We start from the raw sequence: 23552 nt of genomic DNA, 5'->3' as shown, positions 1-23552 counted from the left end.
AAATATTAAAATAATGTAAATTCTTAAATCGTGAATTAAAACCCAAATCAATGAATTAATCATGCATTAAAACCATTTAATAAAATACATAAGGAATTTAATAACTTGCACGCACGTGGTTCATGTGGATCTCAAATTTCGGGAGGTCACATGATTAGACCGAAAAGACGGAAGAAAACACAGAGTATGTGCGAGGGCAGAACACCTCGCGCATATGCGCGACAAGGAGTAGCGCATATGCGCGTCAGTGGCAGAAGACCTCGCGCATATCTGTGATGTTGTTATTGACGATGTTATCAAGACTGTATTGTTATACCGTCGAAACATCAGTAGATTGATATTAGTCAGATTCGTTGATTGAGATTGTATCGTGATATTGTTGACAGTGATCAGATGATGTCTTGATTTGCGTATTGATCAGAACAGGCCTTGAATTGAGTTGTATATTGACGCAGTCTATTCGATATTGTCATTTTAGATTGGATATGGACAGATTTGACTTCTTCGACTTCGTCAGACGAGAAGAGAAAGGCATAAATTGATGTTGATGCGGAATTGCACAGCTCGGGTTGACTTGACTTGAGTTTCCCAAAATCACATACTTTACTTTATTGCATTGATATTTGCAATTGAATGAAATTGATATCTTCGATTTATTGATTTATGTATTGAGTTATAGGCGGATATGCCTAATCGTAGACAATTGATCTCGTGACAGGAGTGCCTGATAGTGATGGAATCGTCACGGGCACATTGCACATTGTCACAGGTTAGTGAATTGGAGAAAGTGCCAAAGTCTGTGACAGATAGGTCAAGACACCGGATGTTTGGTCATATCGAAGTGGATAGAATTGGAGTTTATTCTATTACTGATATTCGATATGGAAAGGGCCAAAGTCCGTGAATAAGAACGTACCACCACCCCGATCGGGAGTGTAGGTGGGTGTATGTTCTTATTCAGATCGGGATCCCTAGATTAGGATGAGTCGAGTCAGAGTCTGTGAGTCACGGAGTGTGATTCAGAGTTTGTATGTATTTATGTTTCTGATTTGATTCATGTTATGAATATCGATTTCATGCTTTTATATTTGTTTATATGAAATGCATGTATACATGATTTATACTGGGAATATAATTCTCACCGGAGTTATCCGGCTGTTGTCTTGTTTGTATGTGTGTTTGACAACAGGTGGGACAGGATCAGGATCAGGAAGAAGATGAGAGATTATAGTTAGCGTGGAGATCCGGGCCCAGAAGCAGAATATGATTTAGCACTGGATGTATAGATGTTGAACCTAGTTGAGATATAGACATGTAGTACATGACCTGTATTTTTATATTCACATGTATATTAGATAGATTACTATTACGCTTTCGCATTCATATTTAAAAATAAAAAAATTTAGCCCCACTTTTCTTAATTGTTATATTTGACATTAATAATGATTAAGACATGAATTAGCGTCCGGGTCCCCACATTTGAACTATATATTGTTATTGTTTTCAAATATATTAGAATATATGTTCTAATTATTTTTATTAAAAAAACCGTAAACCGACAGTAACCGATTGAAACCGCTCAAAACCGTAAGGCCAATTTTTCATGTAAAACCGCGATTAATTTTTCAAAATACTAACCGACCGCATATGACAATTCGGTTTGAATTTTTTTGAAAAAACTGTAAAATCACACTGTGATCACCCCTATCCACTTACCCCGGAGTAGTTGAGCCAAGCGAAATTTTTTCACTAAAAGTATATTCACTAAAGTATACTAAATATCCTATGGCTTGGCTAGTAAAGTTTGAGCCCCAGCAAACTTATTATCCCAAATGAACTCAGAAACGGTCTAACTTCATCCCTGATTACTGTTACGTAATTTAGATAAGTGTTGTCTCCACTTGCTTTATATAGCCAAGCAGCAACCCACAGCAACTCATCCTTTATAATCAAGCCAATAAAACAAAATTCTCAGCCCTTGCATGTGTATCATCCCTCGTCTTACAATAATATAACGTGGGTGCATGATTATTGATTGGCTCAAAATCTATATATCGATCCAACTGTGGCTTCAGATTCTTATCTTATTGTACTTCTCGACTTCATACTCAATTCTTCTCTCGTGATCAGATGTTGAATATGGGTAACGCACGTACTACTAGTTGGGGGAATTAATTAAGCTTGTAAATTTACAGGTTAGAGTACTCAAGTAAAATATTTTTGTAGTGAAGAGTTTCTGTAATATATATTTCAGCTCAATTCGGACAAGCTTCGGTCTATTTGAACTCGAGTTGGCTTGAAACATTAATAGAATTATAGAAGAATATGATACAGTCTTATAAGCACTAGCTACCATCATAGTACGTGCATCGTGTTTTAAGCTTGTTAAACAATATTCTTAGTTTTCGAAAGAGAAATAAAGTACTGTAAACTTTTTAAAAAGTTACGAAAACCAATTAACATTGTCATGAGAAAATACAGCAGACAAATACTAAAACAGTAAAGCAAACCGAGACATGTACGGAGTACAATGTCCTTAAAACAAATTCGTTCCTTCCTGTGTGTATTTCGAGGATCAAGTTGCATGATTGTTTCTCAGGATACAATGGAACATACAACAGTAACCTAGCACAAATGTACTATATATGATGATGAACTGAACAAGTACATAAAATTTATCATGAGTTGGAGCAGAGCAACAGGAAGCATAGACAAGAAAAAGGGTTGAAAATGGCGTGAGTGTGAATTATTCTTGAAGGACTCGAAGCTACTTCTATACACAAGCACTTGGATTCCATACGAACAGTCTCAGACTGGCCATCCGAAAGGCAAAAGATTGCTCAGTTGGAGCACCAACGGTACCCATATAGAGCACCAATAGTCAGGCTGGTGGAAGGTCACATCCAGAAAGATTTGGAATGAATTTTTCAAAAATAAAAATTTCAGGAAAATAGCAAAAGCTAATTGAACTTTTGTGAGAAATTTTACCATGATCGGTCCGACATTTGACGTACTCAGGTCATGCTCGTATGTTTGCACACAAGTCAAGCATTTTGCGGTGCAAATTGGACTCTTGATTTGCACCCTCATACGTAGACTTGTATGAGAGAGAGCCTCTTAACTATTCATTCATACACACAAGATATAACTCAATATAAGCTCATCAATATTAAAATTAATTTTCAATATGAGACATTCTTCATTCCAGACTTAGCATTTACTTAAAAAGCTCAAAAGATACTTATCCAATTTTCATTCAAAATGAAAAAACTCATACACTAAAGTACACAGTCCAACAAAGTATATACGTGGATCGGTCTGTTCTCTATTAATATCTGTTTGCCTTTTCAAATGGTTTCAATTCTGGCCCCAGATACCAAATCTGGAGTGGTTGTGAATCGACGTGTATTATTGCCATTGAATATTTAATATTCGTTTATTCAATGGCAATTACTTATTTTAAAATATTTAGGCTACCACAGCTACGTGTTTGTGCATGTCGAAAGTTCTGATAGTATATATCTTCTACTCCCGCGAACTTCTTATGCTGCCGAATGTTTTTAATCACCAATTATTTCACACAATTTTATGATTTCTTTATCTTTTTTTTTTTCTCAAAAAAATTTAATATGTTGATCTATATATCATCGCTACCTGGTTTGCATTAATATTAATAAAAAATAAAATGATGTATTATTTTCAATGTTTTATACACTTACTGCGTCACTCTCCATGCTTCGATAATGGGCTCGCTAGCTCCTCACTGTCAATATTTTAATCCCTATAATGCATTACTATATATATATATATATATATATATATATATATATATATATATATATATATATATATATATATATATCGGCACACAGACATTATTTTCTTTAACTCGGTGTTGCGGGTCATTTCGGATCATGATGTCTCTCTGCTGTTCATATCACTGGGTTGCCAAAATTTTCCTTGTTCATTATCTGCTTATATTGTACACTGCTAAGTCTCGAAGCTTAAAAGAGCAAGTCTCTCCACTGAAGAATGTTTCAGTTTCCGCCATTTTCGTGTTCGGCGACTCCACTGTTGATCCCGGCAACAATAATTTCTTGAAAACCAGTTTCAAAAGCAACTTCCCGCCTTACGGTCGGAGATTTCCCAACCATATCGCCACCGGAAGGTTTACCAATGGCCTTCTTGCTACGGATTTTGTGGGTACGTACATGAATATCTTGTTCCATGTACACATTTCATATATATAATGTTATAATTGAATGTTACGGTAATAAAACATTCAAAGATATGAGTTGGTTGGATCACATGCTCTTTTTCACGGGGAAGGATATGCTTACATCCAAGGAATTTTTACAGTTCAAACATGAATCCTTGATTAATTTAGATTTTTTTATTCCTTTTGTAAAATTTTAAAAATAATTAACATGTTACAGCTCGCCCAATCATATGAAAAATGAAATAAAAACGAATTCATTATTGTTGATATCATATTTACAATTTTAGAATTATTCATATCACATATTTACTATGTATATATGACAGCTCGCTACTTGGGGATCAAAGATTATATACCACCGTATTTGGACTCAACGCTTAGCCTCAACGAACTCAAGACCGGAGTTTCCTTTGCTTCTGCTGGCTCCGGCTTCGATCCGCTTACAGCTAAATTAGATGTATCTTTCCCACTCCTTATCTTTCATCTCCAAAATTATTGAACTTAATTTGAATCAAGTCCCTCCGTGTGCATATATATATATATATACAATAATGATTTTGACAGGGTGTGCTTACAATGCAAATGCAAGTGGACAATTTTAAAGAGTATATAAGGCGAATGGAGTATTCCATTGGGAAAGAGGGAACCAGAAAGCTGATAAATAAAGCTATATTTCTTTGTAGTGCGGGAACAAATGATTTCATGGTCAATTACTATGGCCTGCCGTTCCGAAGACTAACCTACGCTATCTCCGCCTACCAGAAGTTCATTTTACATAGCGTACAGCTATTCATACAGGTACGTACTACAATATGATTTTTCAAATTTTGGAAACTTCCGTATCATTGATAATTTTGGATTAGGATAGACAGCAAATGTAAAGAATGTTTGATATAAAAAAATCATTTAAAAATAAAAAAAAGAACACACGAGAAATCAAATTAAAATGGTTATTTTACATGATACTCAATTTATAATAAAGTAAGGATACTGTATATAAACATCAAAATAAATAAATTTATGAAATTTTTATGAGTTACCCTTGATTTGAATTAATGATATAATTTCGAAAAGCACATTAATTTTGATGATTCGAAATTGTTCAAATTATGGACGAAGGATCCAAGGTGATATGTGTGTATGTGTGTGTTGGTACACAAATATATGGTCCCTACTTCCTATATAGTAATATAGAGATTAGTCACATTTACGAGGTAGCTTCGGGGCATATATATATTGCTTTTGGTATGCTGCCGAATCTGGACAACAATAATAAAAATAGAAAAAAAATTAATGATATTCTTTGATAACAATAGTTATGTGAGTTCTCAATTGGTCAAATATTGGTTTCTAACTATTGATAGTAAATTTTATCAAGTTTTAAATGTCACCACCTAGTAGTGTCGTGTTAGGAGAGTCGTCGAACTGGGAATTTTGAACTGCTGTACGATTTAAAATTGAAATTGTACACTTACCATAATTATAACTTTATGAAACGAGAAAACACTCGATCTTACAAACACTATAAATATTATTAATTTGACGCAAGAAATCAAATGCGTTTAGGCCAGACACTTTAGAATGAATATTTTTATTCGATACATCGTGATAAGCAAATTCAAATGAGACAGCATGCAGGGCAGGGCATACCTGTTCCAGGTCCATCATCATCATCATCATCATCATCATATATATATATATATATATATATATATATATAATATATGCAATAAGAGTAACTTCAAAGCTTAATAATTGTTGGGACAAATAGTTGAGGGACAGCTGTACTAATGATCTATTTTCTCTATAATTTTTTAATCAATAACGCGGTTACAACATGTAGGGTTTAGTGGAGTTGGGGGCGAGGAAAATTGTGATAGCGGGGCTGCCGCCAATAGGATGCGTGCCAGCGGTCATAACGCTGAATTCCAACAACGCTTTAACGAATCGTGGGTGTATCGAGTCACTGTGCACCGTAGCACAGGATTACAACCGCATGCTCCAGACCACGCTCGCAGATATGCGGCAGATGAGTCATGCAGGTGCCCGGGTGGCCTATATTGACATCTACAAGCCCTTGGACGACATTGTCAAGAACCCTCGTCAGTTCGGTAAGGATATATATATTATTTGGAATTAATTTTTAAAAAAAATAATCATTTTTTAATAATTATATTATATTTATTTTATATCTATACGCGGTATGTATGTATTTCAGGGTTTGAGAAAGTAAACGTGGGATGCTGTGGAACTGGACTGTTGGAGGCATCATTCGCTTGCAATCCAGGGTCGGTCGTTTGCATGGATGACTCAAAATATGTGTTTTGGGATGCCATACACCCAACTGAAGCAGCATACTACTCTATTTTCCTGTGCGTGCGCCATGTAATAGATTCTTTTTTGAATTAAGGATTTACAGTATCATCTTCATTAATTATCATGTAGACCAAGATATGTATTAATTAAGTTCACATTTAATAAACTTTATTATATGGAATCAAGGCACAAACCCCTTCTTTGGATAATTGAGGGCCAGGACCAGGAGGTTGCTTTTTTTCTTTTTCTTTTTAATTTTTGTGTGTGTTTTACGTGCTGAAGCAATCAATTGCATTCATGATATGCATCAGTGGGTTGGCCAACTAACTCCATACAGCAATATAGCGATGACATTGATTATTAGTGCAGTGACTATTAATTTCTTTGTACGTGTACAAGTTGAAATAATTTAATGCTCTATAGATAATTCTCAATCGTCAGGAAATATACATTATAACTAAATATGTTAAATACGAAGTAGAAGTCACAAATCCGTTGTAGTCTAGTTGGTTAGGATACTCGGCTCTCACCCGAGAGACCCGGGTTCAAGTCCCGGCAACGGAATTTTATTATTTTTTTACTCCGTTCAAACTTTTTCCCGAGTGATTAGAAAATTGATCTCCACTGCGTCCTCTTCCAACGGATTAAAACTTTCTTTTACTATCAAATAATACATCATGTTATAGGTTGGATAAACCATTGAGAGTTCTATTTAAATTTTGAATATGTCTATTGTAAGACGGTACTACGAATCTTTATCCGGGTCAACTCTACCGATATTCACAATAAAAAGTAATATTCTTGTCATAAAAAATAATATTTTTTCATGGATAACCAAACAAGAAATCGATCTCACAAAATACTACCCATGAGACGTCTCACACAAGTTTTTACCCTTAACTTTTTTTGTTTTAGGTCAATGGACATTATTAGTTACTAGTTACTCTGCACACGCGTTGCGTGTGTGTACAATCTTTTTTTATCATTATCGATGGACTAAAGTGAAAATTGACAAATTATGGAGGGACTAAATTGATATTTGAATGATTGAAATAAAAATAAAAGTGTGTGTTGAAATTAAAAAAAAAAACAAAAAAGAGAAAGTGTAATATTACTATAACTGTAAAGGTAAAACTGGAAAAAAAAAAATGGTGTCCTCCTTGACAGTTTCTATAAAGTGCTCAACCTTGATAAATAGTATAGATATAGATGTAAACTTGGTAATGTAACCAAACTAAACTTGGACCAAACTAACCATTTATTAAAAGGGCTCGACTCAAGTTCTGTTAAATAATATATAGATAACAATTGCTGAAAATCCACTTTCAGTCGCAAGTATCAAGTTTCAAAACCAATACAAAGTAATGAAAGGAACCAATTAAGTCTAAGGTTGTAATAAGAAAGCTGGACTTGTCATGCAAGAACATCATCTTCATTGGTTCTCCCTCCTTTCCAGAACGTAGGCCTACGTTCTTCAAAAGCAGGTGGTTTCTGGTACACAATTGATGCAGCCTTGATTAAGATTCCAGCAGTCAGTGCCCATATCACGTAAGATTCCTTCTCCCACGGGTGATTAAAGAAATGCAGCAAATATTTATAACCCATCCACTCCCTCTCCTCTTCTCTTCGATTTTCATCCTATCAAATAATCATCATCATTATTCTAAACTTGCGAGATTGAGACTCGAAATGAATTAATTCCAAGAAACTGATCACCTTTAAAAACATTTCTAGAGGAGCATCAAATATAGATTCCACTTCATCGGCATTTGGGACTGGTTTGAAGGCATTCTTGTCCCACAATATTCCAATTACTGGAAACACAGTAATTTTTTTCTGCAACCATTAAGACTGGGGGAATTCAAATCGTCGGCAGAAAGATCCACAAGTTAAACAAGAAATAGGGGATTAAGTATAACATTCCCGCAAATAGTTTTACCAAACCAAGAACCTTGTACCTTTGTGTGGAAAGGTTCAAGAATAGTAACAACTTCTACAATGGAGGGGTCCAGTCCAATTTCCTCCTTAGCTTCTCTCAAAGCAGTATCAGCATTATTCAAATCACATGCATCCCTCTTCCCTCCCGGCAAGGCGACTTCACCTGAACATAAATAAAAATTAGCCCACAAAATTTACGATCCCTATACATACTTTGTTACAACAACAGGATGCCACTACCGGAATGAGAGGACATCGTTGAAGATCTTCTGGTAAGAATCACTCGAAGATCACCCTTTTCACCTTCAAACAAACAGATCAAAACCGCAGCTGTATTGGGGTTGACTTCTTGGGAACCAATTCACTAGCAGAATTCTCAGTATTCGAATCCTGTGCGTTCGGATTGAGAAGGCGGAGCCTTTGGGCTAATAGGACGAGGGTTTCTGATTTCCGGAAACTTTTGGAATCCATGGCGATTGATGGTTGCTTGTAAAGCACATAACAGATCTGGTTTTCAATGACCTCAATATAGGTAAAGTTTGTACTTGGTTGGTTGGAGTACCATTTACCAATGAACTATTATTTATTTGTTTTTTTTTTAAAATGTGCTTTTCTTAGTTACTTAATTATCTAACTTTCGAATTCGAACTCGATTGTTGCTAAAGCAAAAATAACCTCCAGAGAAGGTGCCTCCATATTCAATAACCAAAATATAGTTTCGTTCGAGCCCAAAAAACTCGAACTCGGAAATCAATATCCGCTATTAAAACAAGTTTGAATTCGAGTTCAAAGGTAAAATTTTAGGAATTGATCTCCATTCGACTGCATCCAAATATAGCTCCAATTTTTCACTCGGATATAATATGGATCCCACGCGTATAGATAAAACCAGTCTCCTCATCGACCAATTTATATTTTATGGTACAAATATTTTACCCTTTCCGTGACTAGCTGTATATTTCCATAAACACACAACAATTATAGTTTGCAAACGAACTGAGACATGGATCACAGCACAACCAAAAGAAAGAGGGAGATAAAATGGTCTATCTCAAGTCATAGTAGTATCCTTGAGCACAACTCCAGGAATTTTGTACTTGGGGCTTTGTTCTACAAAACCAGGAGGCTTCTGATACACAACTGATGCAGCCCTAATCAAGATTCCGGCAGTCAAACCCCATATCAAGTACTTGTTTCCATTCATTTCGTAGTTGAAAAAATGCAGCAAATACTCGACGCCCATCCACTCCCTTTTTTCCCATTTTCTGTTCTCATCCTGAATAATACATTCAATGGTGAGAACGGCGTGAGTAAAGGAAAAGTAGATAATTGTGAAAATACCTTGAGAAACATTTCCAACGGAGCGTCAAATATGGCTTCCACTTCAGCAGCATTAGGAGAGGGAGTGAAGTCTTTCTTGTTGGAAAGAATGCCGATAACAGGGATCACTCTGAGGAGGTGCTGCATAGATACTACTAAAGTTAGTTAATGTGCGAAGCAGAATAAGCTCAAAGATTTGTGCAAATAGAGAGTTTAACCAAACATAATGGCTTACTATAATATTATTTACGGTTAATTTTTTTCCTAGTAGTATACTTATTCCAAGAGTAGAGAGCACAACTCCCCAATGAAGCAAGTGTTCACAACCTAAGAACACATTTGAATAGTAACTTTGGTAAACAAATTCATGCAAAGGAACATCCTTAATGAATCAAAAAATTTCTGAACAGATAAAAGCCGAGAAGATCGATGAACTAGGTTGACATACCTTGGATAAGAATGGTTCAAGGCAAGTGACAACATTTACTAGTGAAGGATCCAACCCTATCTCCTCCTTTGCCTCCCTTGTTGCTGTCTCAGCATCATTGGCGTCTGTCTCCTCAGCCTTACCTCCAGGCAATGAAACTTCACCTATAATTTGCATAATTTACAAGTTAAAATACTGAAAATAACTCACAAAAACCTGGTAAGAGTCAACCACCAAGTGACCAACATGCACAAAGCAACCTCAGTTACCTGCAGTCAGCATACCAAACTCTAACGGAGTCACAGACTACTGGCATTTCTTTAGAAATACAATTTATTTATCAAGATTTCTGAAGCGGGGAAACATTGAATTTTAACATCAAGATTTGGATTCCTATACTTGAATCATCAGAGCAAAATAACATATTTTGGAAAGCCATTAGTAAATTAGCCAAACGGTGAATGAACATCCGCACAAGAATTAAATGGTTGTCCATCACCACAAAAAACAGCAAGCCCCTTCTACATCCCCTCCTCAAAATGTCCCTAATTTAATCTGACACACCAGCAAGGAATCGAGTTTCACCTTCATCAGTTAATAGAAAAGGTTTGATCAATCATCAACAGAATCCAAATCTATCTCTATCAACACTCGCATTAGCAAATAACAAAAACAGTTTTGAGTCTTGATCCAAAAAATCAATAAGTCAAAAATTAAATAATGAACCAGAAATAGAAAAGTAATTACATGAAACCGCAAAACCATTTCAAGAAAATGCAATCAAATTTACCAGAGTGAGTGGACAGCTTCGAGGATCTTTTTGTAAGAATTACTCGAAATTCCCCATCATCCCCTTCAAAAAGACAGACGAGCACAGCCGCTCTTTTAGGCGTGAACCTCTCTGCAGGCTGTTGTGCCATCGAAGTAACCGATTCCGCAAAACCCACTTGGGAAACAACTTTCCCTGCACTGTCCTCAATCCTCTGCTCCTCCTCCTCCTCATCCTCCGGCGGCGGTCTGTACAAGCGCAACTGCTGGGCCAAGGACAAAAGCCTTTGAGAAGGCCCGAAATTGCGAGAATTCATGACAGCGATCCTGGTCAAAGAATATGATAGGGATGATGATAACAAATGGGCTTGGCAAGATTTCACAGAGGATATTGCGGAAATAGAGGTTCTTCTGAGAAGTGGGATCATGTGACCCGAATTATAATTAATAGCCTCCATCAGCGGTATCATTCATGTTCACTCTTTCGGGATCGTAGACCTCCATTTTCTTGAATTATTAGAGCAATTTAGCGCTGGGATCTTGGGAATTTGAGGTTATTTTTTTAGTTAACGAACCGTTGGCAGATTCTCTCGTTTGCAGTCAGAATCGGCCCATATCTTCTAATTCATCGTGTGACAAAATGGGAAATGGAGAAGTTGGACATTTTCGCAGCAGAAGAGTAGTTTCCGATCTTAAAAGAAGGTACCAACGAATGCAAGAATACCATCTATAAGTTTCAATAGAATTAATGTGATGTGTAAATTATCGCTAGACATTTTGCATTTTTACTTTTTAGATTTCGTTTCGATTCGGTTTAATAATATTTCAATTTGATTTTTTGGTTTTTGGTTTTGTATATATCCAGACATCGGACCATTTTTATTTTGTTTCGGTTCGATTTTTCATAATGTTAAGGCATCGATTGAGTTACACATTTTGTTGTTTTAAAATTTATAAATATTAACTTAGTTTAAAAATTCTTTTTACATCTTCAAAAAATCAAAATTTTATAACCTGAAAGAAATCGGAAATATAAAATAAAATTCTTGATTTATATAATAAAAATAAATTTATAAAATGACAAAAACTTATGTGAGACGGTCTCACGGGTCGTATATGTGAGACGTATCTCTTATTTGGGTCACCCATAAAAAAGTATTACTTTTTATGCTAAAAGTATTACTTTTATTGTGAATATGGGTAGGGTTGACCCGTCTCATAGATTATGATCCGTGAGACGATATCATATGAAACTAACTTTTATAAACTTTGCAAGTTGACAAAAGTACCACAAAAGGTCACAATCAAACACCACATTTTTCAGCCACATATATCTTGGGACTTGGCTTGATGGCTCAGTCTCGTCCTATGCAACATTTGAATTGACAAATTTTAAATTAATAGATTTTAAATATTTTTTGTTATTTTAAAAAATAAAAATTTTAAACTTAAAATACATATTAATATGTTTGTATAGTATTTTATGTTAATTAAAATGAATTTCAAATTTATCAAATAATGTTGTCATTTGAAATTCATTCTACTTTATTAATTAATGTGTAAATAAGTAAAATATGAATTTAAAATTTGATCTATTGTTTCAGTGTTTATACTAAAACTATATCGAAATACATGTATTTCAATTTAATCTACCAAAGTGTTAAAAGTGTCATATTTATAGTCTCTCCCAATCATATTTATTATGTACATTTAAAAACCATATTTTTCATGATTTCACCAGCAGTCATGTGTTATAAGAAGTGCGGATTAAGGGTGAATTGTAAATAAAAAACTTCTGATTTGGGCAAGGATGTAGAAAAAGGTCAGCCTAAAGTTGATCACATTAAACTTGAGAAAAAAAGGGAAAAATCGTGATTAAGCACGTGATTTTTAAGATAAAAATTTAGGTTTTTTTTAATATAATAAATTTTAACGTTTTTGACAAAGAACAACATTTTGCGGGAGCTAAACACGTTTTTGACAAAGGCTGCATCAATTGTGTACCAGAAACCACCTACAAAGAAACCACCTACATTGTATACCAGAAACCACTCTCAAATACACTCTGTTTGAAATATGACAAGCTGTATTTAGGGCCTCTGCCCAAAAATGCTTAGAAATATTCTTTGATGTCAGCATCACCCTTACCATTTCTTGAAGTGTTCTATTCTTGCGTTCGGCAATCCCATTCTGATGTGGAGTTTTTGGTGCCGAAAACTCATGTGAAATTCTTTTCCTGTCACAGAATGATGAGAATGAAGAATTTTCAATTCCTTACCATGGTCTGTCCTGATCTTTCTCACCTTCAAACTATGGAAGTTTTTGATTCTTGTGATCAATTGTTTAAAAACATCAAAAGAGTCCGATTTCTCCCTGATGAAACTTATCCATGAAAATCGTGAGAAATCATCAACACATACAAAAGAATATTTTTTACCTCCAAAACTTTCGACTTCCAAAGGACCCATAAGATCCATGTGTAGTAACTCCAGACAGCGTATTGTCCCAGATGTTGGCAACACTGGGTGTGACACGCGAGTCTGTTTTCTTTTTTGACAATCTCCACACACATATGATATTCCAGATGAAAGATTAGGCATACCTCGCACTGCCTCGTATTTGCTTAAATTCTTCAAAGTTCTGAAATTTACATGGCCGAGTTTTTGATGTCAAAGGTCGAGTTCAGTGATTTGTGCATGTTTGCATGAGAGTTCTCCACCTATCTGGTAGCAATTGTCTGAATACCGTGTACCTGTCATAATGCACATGGTAGTTTCATCAAAAACTTCACAGGTATGTTTATCAAACTTGACAAGCAAATTATCATCACATAATTGGCTTATGCTAATCAAATTCGAATTTAATCCTTCAACATGAAACACATTGTGGAGCTTTGGCAGTCCTTCAACATTCAATGTCTCCTTTCCTACAATCCTTCCTTTTGCTCCCCCTCCATAAGTAATAGGAATAAACAGGAAGTTAGCAGCTAAATATGTGATGTAATATTTAATTTTTTTTTCTTTTGGTTTTTTTAGGAAAAACGTGGTTAATAACATCTATATGTTTCCTATATTTTGCTAACTGTGTGTGTTAGTAATCAAAATCCAGAGGTTGCTTTGACTAAGGAATGATATATTCTACCTTATTTATATTATACATCCGGTCAATGTCGTTATTGTGAAGCTATAGTTAAGGCATATGCACGTTGGAGATAGTTACTATTTTTAAAATTTTAGTAATGGGCATGTTTTATACATACATGCTATTTTCGGTGAATATTGGCATTTTTGTTTGGTTGGCTCAATTTTGCTATCAAAATATTTACAAAGTCTAGACATAATACCAATATGATAATTTACATATATTATATGTAATATTTCCACACAGTACATACTTAAAAAGTACAAAAAACTTAGCTATGTTCTCATTATTACAAGTTCACTTTATTCCTCGTTTGTGCCTGTGGGGTTGTACCTGAAGAAAACAAATCCCAGAAAAAGGTGAGTTAAATTCTATTATATTCACCTTTACCCAATTGTAGAAATTTAACTTCTTGTAAATAAAAATATTCAGAAAATCTAATCATATCATTTTAGCTTATTGAAACTAAACAATTTGTGAAAACAAACTGTTTAGAATTTATTAAATTTCTTTCTTCTAATAATAAAAACAAACTATTGCTCGTAGCCAACCGTAAACAATAATACATTTGCATAAGCTACATTATATATTGTTATTTACTGAGCATATCCATGATCCAAAAGTTATATATAGCATTTATTGGCTAAAATCAGAAACCGGCTAAATACATCAACCATTAGATAGTTCATCAATAACATGTCAAGGCAGATACATCTTGAAATGATCGACAATAGCTATATTAATAAAAAAAATGGTCTGTCAATAAAATTAAATAATTTATTTATGTATTGCAACGAAAAAAAAGTGAGTAGGTGTAAAGAATAAAATAAAGGCAATTTTTATACACGTAGGTTTTATCATCTATTATTCTTAGCAGGTCGATATAATTTTTTTTAATTAAACGATTTCTAAACTATAAGATCGTTGTTTTACTATCTGTTTAATATACATACTAGGTTTGCCGGATAATGTTGATATCTAGCTCTGTTTCGATATCGGCTGCGTACGTAGTCTATTAGAAGAGAAAGCTTTAATTCCATGTTAAAGGCTCTTCATAAGATGATGGGACATAATGGGTTTGAGTAAAATCTTCTTATTAGGTCTAGGACTTCTTTCTGAAATAGATAATTGTAGTAATATTGGCTGCAATCGATACAATCATAAGGGTTGTTTTCCACTGGATTTGGTTTAGAAACATTATGTTTAGATATTGAAGGAAAAGTATTCAAACGTTCAGGTAATTAATTGTAAAATAGTAGATGGCAGAAGAATATATTATATATATATATATATATATATATATATATATATATATATATATATATATATATATATATACATACATATATATATTCGTTGTTTATTTTAAGTGTTGATGGAGTGAGTATTAGCGTAAAAAAAAGACAATACTAATATATATTTAAGTTGTGATGATATTTTAATTAAGAAGGTACTGAATATAAGAATGTTGATGCTACGTCATAACATATGTGGTTGGTATACCAATAGATATTCTGTAGTATTTTTTTTAATGAGGTGTGTTGGTTAATATGATAAAAGTGATTCAATTATTCTGATCTTGTAAGCAAATGTATACACTAATCTTGATTTCAAAAATTAGTAATAAATTTTGAGTTATTTACCAAAATATTTGTTCGACATTTGTTTTTTTTAGGCAAACGGAATAAACGTTTAAATATTATTTGAAAAAAAAAAAGAAAAAAGAATCCAAATCAAGCCTTTTATAGTAACCATCGCGCAACTAAGCGATTTAAATTCACAAGTGCACACAACCTAGGTAAAAAAATCTATATACACACATGAACTAACTTGTAAAACATTACATTTATTAATATTATATGAAAAAAAATTCAAACAAGTTTATTTTTTAGTAGTCACCTCGCCATTGCGCGGTACAAGAGTGCACCTGCTCATAGTAGAGACAAAAAATTGGCAGAAGGTTGTGCGTGACTACAGGATAAACAATCTGGAGATTTTTTTTAAAAAAATAAGACAAACATATCGCAAAAGGGAAAACCAGTAGGAAAACCCACGTACGAAGCAAGATGGAGACCAGAAGAGATTGAAGAAACCACTGAAAAAATATATTGATCCTTCATTGTACATCCAATTCATAAAAACTCAATATCTTACAAAAACCAATCAAGAGACAAAGTAACGTAAACTAACCATATCACAACTCATAAATTTTCCGTTAAACCTATTCGAGGAACGCAACAGTGACAATTAAAAAACCACGAAAAACTCCAACGGATTGATTACAACGAAAGCAAAAGCTAATCAATGATTCCCGTTATTTTATCTTCACCTTTCGTCCTCCTTTTCCCACTTTTTATTCTTTTCTTTTTTCATCCCACCAAAAAAGAAGGAACAATAAAATTCCAAGCACGATGTGGAACGAGAAGGCTCTGCCCTTATAGTGGAAATCTAAAGAAATCAAAAAACCCAAACAAGAATAAGAGAAGAACAAACCCGATACTGTAAGAAAGACAAAAAAAAAAAAACAGAACAAAAACAAGAGGGGAAAAACCAGAACAATAGAAGCTTTCCAATGCCAAGAGGGCAGAACGCCGCACACGAGGTTTACTAGAACAATAGAAGCTTTCCAATGCCAAGAGTGCAGAACACCGCACACGAGGGTTTAGAGCGAAGAAACTGCAGTAAGATAGAAGTGGAGAAAAGAAAAAGCAAACCCTCGTTGCCCTTTGTTCGCTGGCACGGTGGAGGGAAGAAAGAGGAAACCGCAAACAGAAGCAATAGAAGAGCTAACTCGAGGAGCAAAAGATGGAGTAGACTGTAGTATCCCGATGCCTAATTTGAGTAATTATTGGATTAATTATATTTCGGTGGGATCGGAAGGACCGAACAGGATTCGGATCATCCGAGCCAGGTGGCTGGACCCGTGGAAGACATGCAGGATTCGGATCGTCCGATCAGGGTTCGGATCGTCCGAGACAGGTGGCTGGACACGTAGAAGACATGCAGGGTTCGGATCGTCCGATTTGGGTTCGGAGCGTCCGAAGTGTGCCGGATCGGATCTTCCGAAGTGGATCGGATCGTCCGAACGTTGGCTATAAATAGAGGCGCGAGGCTTCACTTTTTACTCGCCAATTCCGAGCGTTCCAGAGCGTTTTAGTCGTTTCTGATGGGTTTCTAGTCTTTTCCCGAGGTTCAGGCACTAGCGGGGAGCTACTGGTTTTGTAGCGGAGCTGTGCTCTAGTTGGGAGCTAGCGGCATCAGTGGGCTGACTGCGGACGCAGGCGTGAGTCTAGGGCTGATTGTTAGGATCTGCTGGTTTTAGGTACGAAAGTACTATCCGAGATATCCTGGTCGAGTATACATTCTTATATGTGTTGCATGATTATTTGGTGCATTGATATATGTCATATGATGCATGCTATTATGTCACGTTTATTATTGCATGTTACATTTCATCTTGAGCCGTATCTCTTTCGAGATAGCCTTTATTGTTGAGCTGTATCTCTTTCGAGATAAGCTATATCTTGTGGGGCCGCTCAGCCCTGTCTTGTGGACGCATGGACACCGAGAGTACACAGTGGCCGATGGGTCCGGAGGGCTTCGGTGATCCGGGACATTTTAGGTCCACGTCTGATCTTGTAGTGGATGCGGTGACCCAGAGGAGTACCGCGCGGCACTATCCACTTGGCGCCTCTAGACTGAGCATATTTGAGATCTTTTGTGACTCCTATTTCTTGACTACCCTGGTATCATATCATAGCATGTGCATTTCATATAGGCCTGTATACTCATGCTTTTGTACTGGGCGTTCTTATCGCTCACGTCCTCGGTTTTGTTTATCTTGGACACCCCATTCCCTCGGGGCAGGTCTCAGGTTGGATGGCTCAGGAGGAGGATGATGAGGACGTTGAGTAGCTGGTTGGTTTAGTTCTTCAGTACTATTCTATTCGATATGGTTGTACCGCATATTTTTATTCTGAGTTGTTCTGGATATCATTTGGGTTGTATAACTATCGTTGTTGACCATTTTCCGCAATTATCTCTGATTGTTATTATTTAAGTTAATTGCATGCTTAACGCTTGATTAGTAGGTGATTCTGGAACGGGTCACTACATTTATGGTATCAGAGCATGCATATGATTTTGGGATATAGATTCTGTTTTGGGATTTTCGTTGACCATTTCCTTCAGGGTCTTAACCAGGAGATTTTTGATCGAGTCACTGTCTGCGATAATCCTACTTCTTATGATGGGTTAGTGAACCGGTGTCGCCAGGCAGAGATCAGTCTCCAGCGTGGTAGGTCTATTCTTTCTTCTAGATCTCCGAATACTTTGAGCCCTCGATCTCAGTCTTTCAAGAAGTCAGGTTCTTCTTCTTCTGGATCTGGATCTCGGTCTAGCGGTGTTTTTCGCTTTGGTAAGAAGAAGGTTTCTTGTGTGCATTGTGGGAAGAACCATCCATCGGAGCAGTGCCGATCAGCCGCGGGAGCTTGTTTTCAGTGCGGAGAGATGGGTAATCTTAAGAAGAATTGTCCTCGGTTGCGAGGTGGAGCAGGATCTGGTTCCGGATCTCAGACGACTGTTCAGCAGAGGATGCAGGGTCAGGCAATGGGTAGTTCAAACCTTCGACCTCGTGCCCAAGGTCAGGTATTTGCGCTGAACCAGGATCAGGCTGCAGATGAGAGTCATAGCAGGTACATTTTGTTTATGCGGTATTCCTGCTTTTGTTCTTATTGATACCGGAGCATCACATTCATTCATTTCTGCACGATTTGTTAAGCGTCATAAGTTACCGTATGTTTCTCTAGACGTCATTCTTTCCGTTTCTACTCCGATGGGTCATTCGGTGTTAGCAAAGCGTCTAGTGATGGGTTGTCCCTTAGATTTTGAGGGTAACGAATTGACTGCGAATCTTATGATCCTAGAGATGGAAGATTTTGATTGTATTCTGGGTATAGATCTTTTGACTACCTACCGAGCTACTGTGGATTGTTACCAGAAGCTTGTTCAGTTTCGTACGACTGAGAGCTCTAGTTGGTTTTTCTATGGTGAGGGAGCGCGACCTCCGATGCCAGTGGTATCTGCTCTGAAAGCCTGTCGTGCTTTAGAGTCAGGCGGGGAAGGCTACCTCATCTATGCGATTGATTCATCCACAAGTAGTGTTGGTACAGATGATATTCCAGTGGTTTGTGAATTTCCTGATGTTTTCCCAGATGAGATTCCTGGTTTTCCTCCGATTAGAGAGGTGGAATTTGGCATCGAGTTAATGCCAGGGACTACACCGATTTCTCGTGCCCCCTATCGTCTTGCTCCGTCAGAGATGAGAGAATTGAAGCAGCAATTGCAGGATCTTCTTGATAAAGGTTATATTCGCCCGAGTGTTTCACCTTGGGGAGCTCCAGTCTTGTTTGTCAAGAAAAAAGGATGGATCGATGCGATTGTGTATTGATTATCGCCAGCTGAATCGTGTGACGATCAAAAACAAGTATCCATTACCTCGTATTGATGACTTGTTCGATCAGCTTCAGGGTACCTCTGTTTACTCCAAGATTGACTTGCGATCGGGTTATCATCAGTTGAGAGTTAGAGATGATGATATTTCCAAGACTGCATTTCGTACTCGATATGGGCATTACGAGTTTCTAGTTATGCCATTCGGATTGACAAATGCGCCAGCGGTGTTCATGGATCTGATGAACCGAGTCTTTCGGGATTTTCTAGATCAGTTTGTTGTGGTTTTCATCGACGATATCTTGATTTATTCTCACAGTGTGGAAGAGCATATCCATTACTTGAGGATGGTGTTGCAGATTCTTCGCGAGAAGCAATTGTATGCTAAGCTGAGTAAGTGCGAGTTCTGGATTAATCGTGTAGTATTCCTTGGTCATGTAATTTCCAAGGAAGGAGTTTCTGTGGATCCTAGCAAGATTGAGGCAGTGCTGAATTGGTCACGTCCGACGACAGTGGCAGAGATCCGTAGTTTTCTAGGTCTGGCAGGGTATTATCGTCGCTTCATCGTGAATTTCTCTCAAGTAACTAGACCATTAACGCAACTTACTCGGAAGGATATTCCATTTGAGTGGTCATCTGAGTGCGAAGATAGTTTCAGAGAGCTTCGTCGACTTCTGACTTCTGCACCTGTTTTGGCGTTACCGTCAGGATCTGATGGTTTCAGTGTTTACACCGATGCCTCTTTTCAAGGCTTAGGGTGTGTGTTGACGCAGAATGGTCATGTGATCGCTTATGCTTCCAGACAGTTAAAATCTCACGAGGAGAAGTACCCTATTCATGATCTAGAATTAGCTGTTATTGTGTTTGCGCTAAAGATCTGGCGTCATTATTTGTACGGTGTTCAGTTTGAAATCTTTACTGATCATAAGAGTCTGAAGTATCTGTTCACCCAGGCTGAGTTGAACATGAGACAACGTCGTTGGATGGATCTACTTAAAGATTATGATTGTGTGATCAAGTACCATCCAGGTTCTGCGAATCTCACAGCCGATGCTCTTAGTCGCAAGGTGAGAGCCTCTGCACTTCAGACCAGTGCTATGTCTAGTACTGTCCAGGATTGTTGTTCGTTGGGGTTTAAGTTCAAACATCGGAAAGGTATGGAAAGCATTCGTGTTGCTACCATTTTATCTGAGCCAACTTTATTCACTCGGATTTGAGATGCTCAGATGTCTGATCTCAAGACTCAGAGATTAGCTCGGTTGGTTGGTGGAGATAGTAATTTCCATTATCAGTCTAATGGTCTTCTGTGTTTGTCTAATCGGGTTGTAGTACCAGAGGATGATACTTTGAGGGAAGAGATGTTGTCTCAGGCTCATCGAAGCAAGTTGAGTGTTCATCCGGGAAGCAACAAGATGTATAAAGATTTGAGGACACGATTTTGGTGGAAAGGGATGAAGCGCAGCATTTATCAGTTTGTCTCCAAGTGTCTAGTTTGTCAGCAGGTTAAGGCAGAGCACCGTCGACCGGGAGGATTATTGTTGAACTTACCTATTCCTGAATGGAAGTGGGAGCATATCGCGATGGACTTCATTACTCACTTGCCATTGTCTTCGAGGAACAGTGATGCTATTTGGGTAGTAGTGGATCGACTCACCAAGTCTGCTCATTTTCTGCCATATAACCGTGATTTCACTTTCGATCGTATGGCTCGATTGTATATTCAAGAGATTTTACGTTTGCATGGAGTGCCAGTCAGTATTGTTAGTGACAGAGATCCTCGTTTTACCTCACGATTTTGGAGTAGTTTCCAGTCAGCATTGGGTACTTCACTAAGTTTGAGTACGGCTTATCATCCAGAGACCGACGGTCAGATAGAGAGGACTATCCGTACACTTGAGGATATGATGCGAGCTTGTGTTATGGATTTCGGAACCGTTTGGCAGGATCATTTGCCTTTGATTGAGTTCGCGTACAACAACAGCTATCATCGTAGTATTGGTATGGCACCATTTGAGGCGTTGTATGGACGACGTTGTCGTACTCCATTATTCTGGGACGAAGTTGGGGAACGACATGTTGAGGGACCGAAGTTAGTCCAGCAGGCTATTGATAAGGTTGCAGTAATCAAGAAGCGGATTAAGACTGCTCAGGATCGACAAGCGAGTTATGCGAACACCAAGCGTCGACCTCTTCAATTTCAGCCAGGCGAGAAAGTGTTTCTCCGAGTTTCGCCTTTTCGCAGGATTTTGAGATTTGGTCTCAAGGGTAAGCTGTCTCCGAGATTTATTGGTCCATTTGAAATATTGGAAAGCGTAGGAGATTTGGCTTACAGACTTGCATTGCCGCCGTACCTATCAAGTATTCATGATGTGTTCCACGTATCTTTGTTGAGACGATATGTAGCAGATGAGTCTCACATCTTGCATCCCTCTGAAGTTCAACTTGATTCGGATTTGTCTTACGTGGAACGACCAGTTCGGATTCTAGATCGCAAAGACAAGGTGTTGCGGAATAAGATCATTCCTCTTGTCTTAATTCAGTGGCAGCGCAGAGGCACTGAAGAAGTTACTTGGGAACTAGAGAGTCGTATGCGGTCAGAGCACCCAGAGTTGTTCTAGTTGTAGTATTTTCAGTTATGATTGTAATTTCAGTTGTACTTTCGGTTGTAATTCATTCTTAAGTTGAATGTATTGTTGTTCAGAATTGTCATTCTTCAGACTCGATTTCGCGGACGAAATCCTTTTTAGGGGGGGAGAATGTAGTATCCCGATGCCTAATTTGAGTAATTATTGGATTAATTATATTTCGGTGGGATCGGAAGGACCGAACAGGATTCGGATCATCCGAGCCAGGTGGCTGGACCCGTGGAAGACATGCAGGATTCGGATCGTCCGATCAGGGTTCGGATCGTCCGAGACAGGTGGCTGGACACGTAGAAGACATGCAGGGTTCGGATCGTCCGATTTGGGTTCGGAGCGTCCGAAGTGTGCCGGATCGGATCTTCCGAAGTGGATCGGATCGTCCGAACGTTGGCTATAAATAGAGGCGCGAGGCTTCACTTTTTACTCGCCAATTCCGAGCGTTCCAGAGCGTTTTAGTCGTTTCTGATGGGTTTCTAGTCTTTTCCCGAGGTTCAGGCACTAGCGGGGAGCTACTGGTTTTGTAGCGGAGCTGTGCTCTAGTTGGGAGCTAGCGGCATCAGTGGGCTGACTGCGGACGCAGGCGTGAGTCTAGGGCTGATTGTTAGGATCTGCTGGTTTGAGGTACGAAAGTACTATCCGAGATATCCTGGTCGAGTATACATTCTTATATGTGTTGCATGATTATTTGGTGCATTGATATATGTCATATGATGCATGCTATTATGTCACGTTTATTATTGCATGTTACATTTCATCTTGAGCCGTATCTCTTTCGAGATAGCCTTTATTGTTGAGCTGTATCTCTTTCGAGATAAGCTATATCTTGTGGGGCCGCTCAGCCCTGTCTTGTGGACGCATGGACACCGAGAGTACACAGTGGCCGACGGGTCCGGAGGGCTTCGGTGATCCGGGACATTTTAGGTCCACGTCTGATCTTGTAGTGGATGCGGTGACCCAGAGGAGTACCGCGCGGCACTATCCACTTGGCGCCTCTAGACTGAGCATATTTGAGATCTTTTGTGACTCCTATTTCTTGACTACCCTGGTATCATATCATAGCATGTGCATTTCATATAGGCCTGTATACTCATGCTTTTGTACTGGGCGTTCTTATCGCTCACGTCCTCGGTTTTGTTTATCTTGGACACCCCATTCCCTCGGGGCAGGTCTCAGGTTGGATGGCTCAGGAGGAGGATGATGAGGACGTTGAGTAGCTGGTTGGTTTAGTTCTTCAGTACTATTCTATTCGATATGGTTGTACCGCATATTTTTATTCTGAGTTGTTCTGGATATCATTTGGGTTGTATAACTATCGTTGTTGACCATTTTC

The 23552-nt window shown here is 37.6% G+C and overlaps 3 protein-coding genes and 1 non-coding gene across 4 annotated transcripts; 2 read left to right on the top strand and 2 right to left on the bottom strand.

Annotated features, from left to right (window-relative positions):
- The first annotated feature begins 3875 nt into the window (after window positions 1–3875).
- Window positions 3876–6743, top strand: LOC140837750 (GDSL esterase/lipase At5g45960-like). The gene is made up of 5 exons (XM_073203858.1): window positions 3876–4203; window positions 4546–4676; window positions 4784–5017; window positions 6063–6330; window positions 6438–6743. The coding sequence occupies exons 1-5, from the start codon at window positions 3915–3917 to the stop codon at window positions 6626–6628; spliced, it is 1113 nt and encodes a 370-aa protein (XP_073059959.1). The 5' UTR covers window positions 3876–3914; the 3' UTR covers window positions 6629–6743.
- A 283-nt stretch (window positions 6744–7026) lies between these two features.
- TRNAE-CUC (transfer RNA glutamic acid (anticodon CUC)) lies at window positions 7027–7099 on the top strand. Its single transcript has one exon. It is a non-coding gene; the product is annotated as a tRNA-Glu (tRNA).
- Window positions 7100–7816: 717 nt separating this feature from the next.
- Window positions 7817–8944, bottom strand: LOC140838765 (nudix hydrolase 15, mitochondrial-like). The gene is given in 5 exon segments (XM_073205298.1): window positions 7817–8173; window positions 8252–8371; window positions 8494–8636; window positions 8714–8821; window positions 8824–8944. Coding segments are annotated over 5 exon segments (717 nt in total). The 3' UTR covers window positions 7817–7948.
- Window positions 8494–11711, bottom strand: LOC140838764 (nudix hydrolase 15, mitochondrial-like). Its single transcript, XM_073205297.1, has 5 exons — window positions 11011–11711; window positions 10242–10384; window positions 9815–9934; window positions 8714–9749; window positions 8494–8636 (listed from the first exon to the last, which is right to left on the bottom strand). Exons 1-4 carry the CDS (start codon window positions 11456–11458, stop codon window positions 9525–9527), a joined length of 936 nt encoding a protein of 311 aa, XP_073061398.1. The 5' UTR covers window positions 11459–11711; the 3' UTR covers window positions 8494–8636; window positions 8714–9524.
- Window positions 11712–23552: the final 11841 nt, after the last annotated feature.

This window comes from Primulina eburnea, chromosome 8, assembly GCF_022965805.1.
Source record: "Primulina eburnea isolate SZY01 chromosome 8, ASM2296580v1, whole genome shotgun sequence".
In the NCBI taxonomy this organism is placed as follows: Eukaryota; Viridiplantae; Streptophyta; class Magnoliopsida; order Lamiales; family Gesneriaceae; genus Primulina; species Primulina eburnea.
Note: the sequence above shows the minus strand (reverse complement) of the source record. Positions and strands in the feature narration are given on the sequence as shown.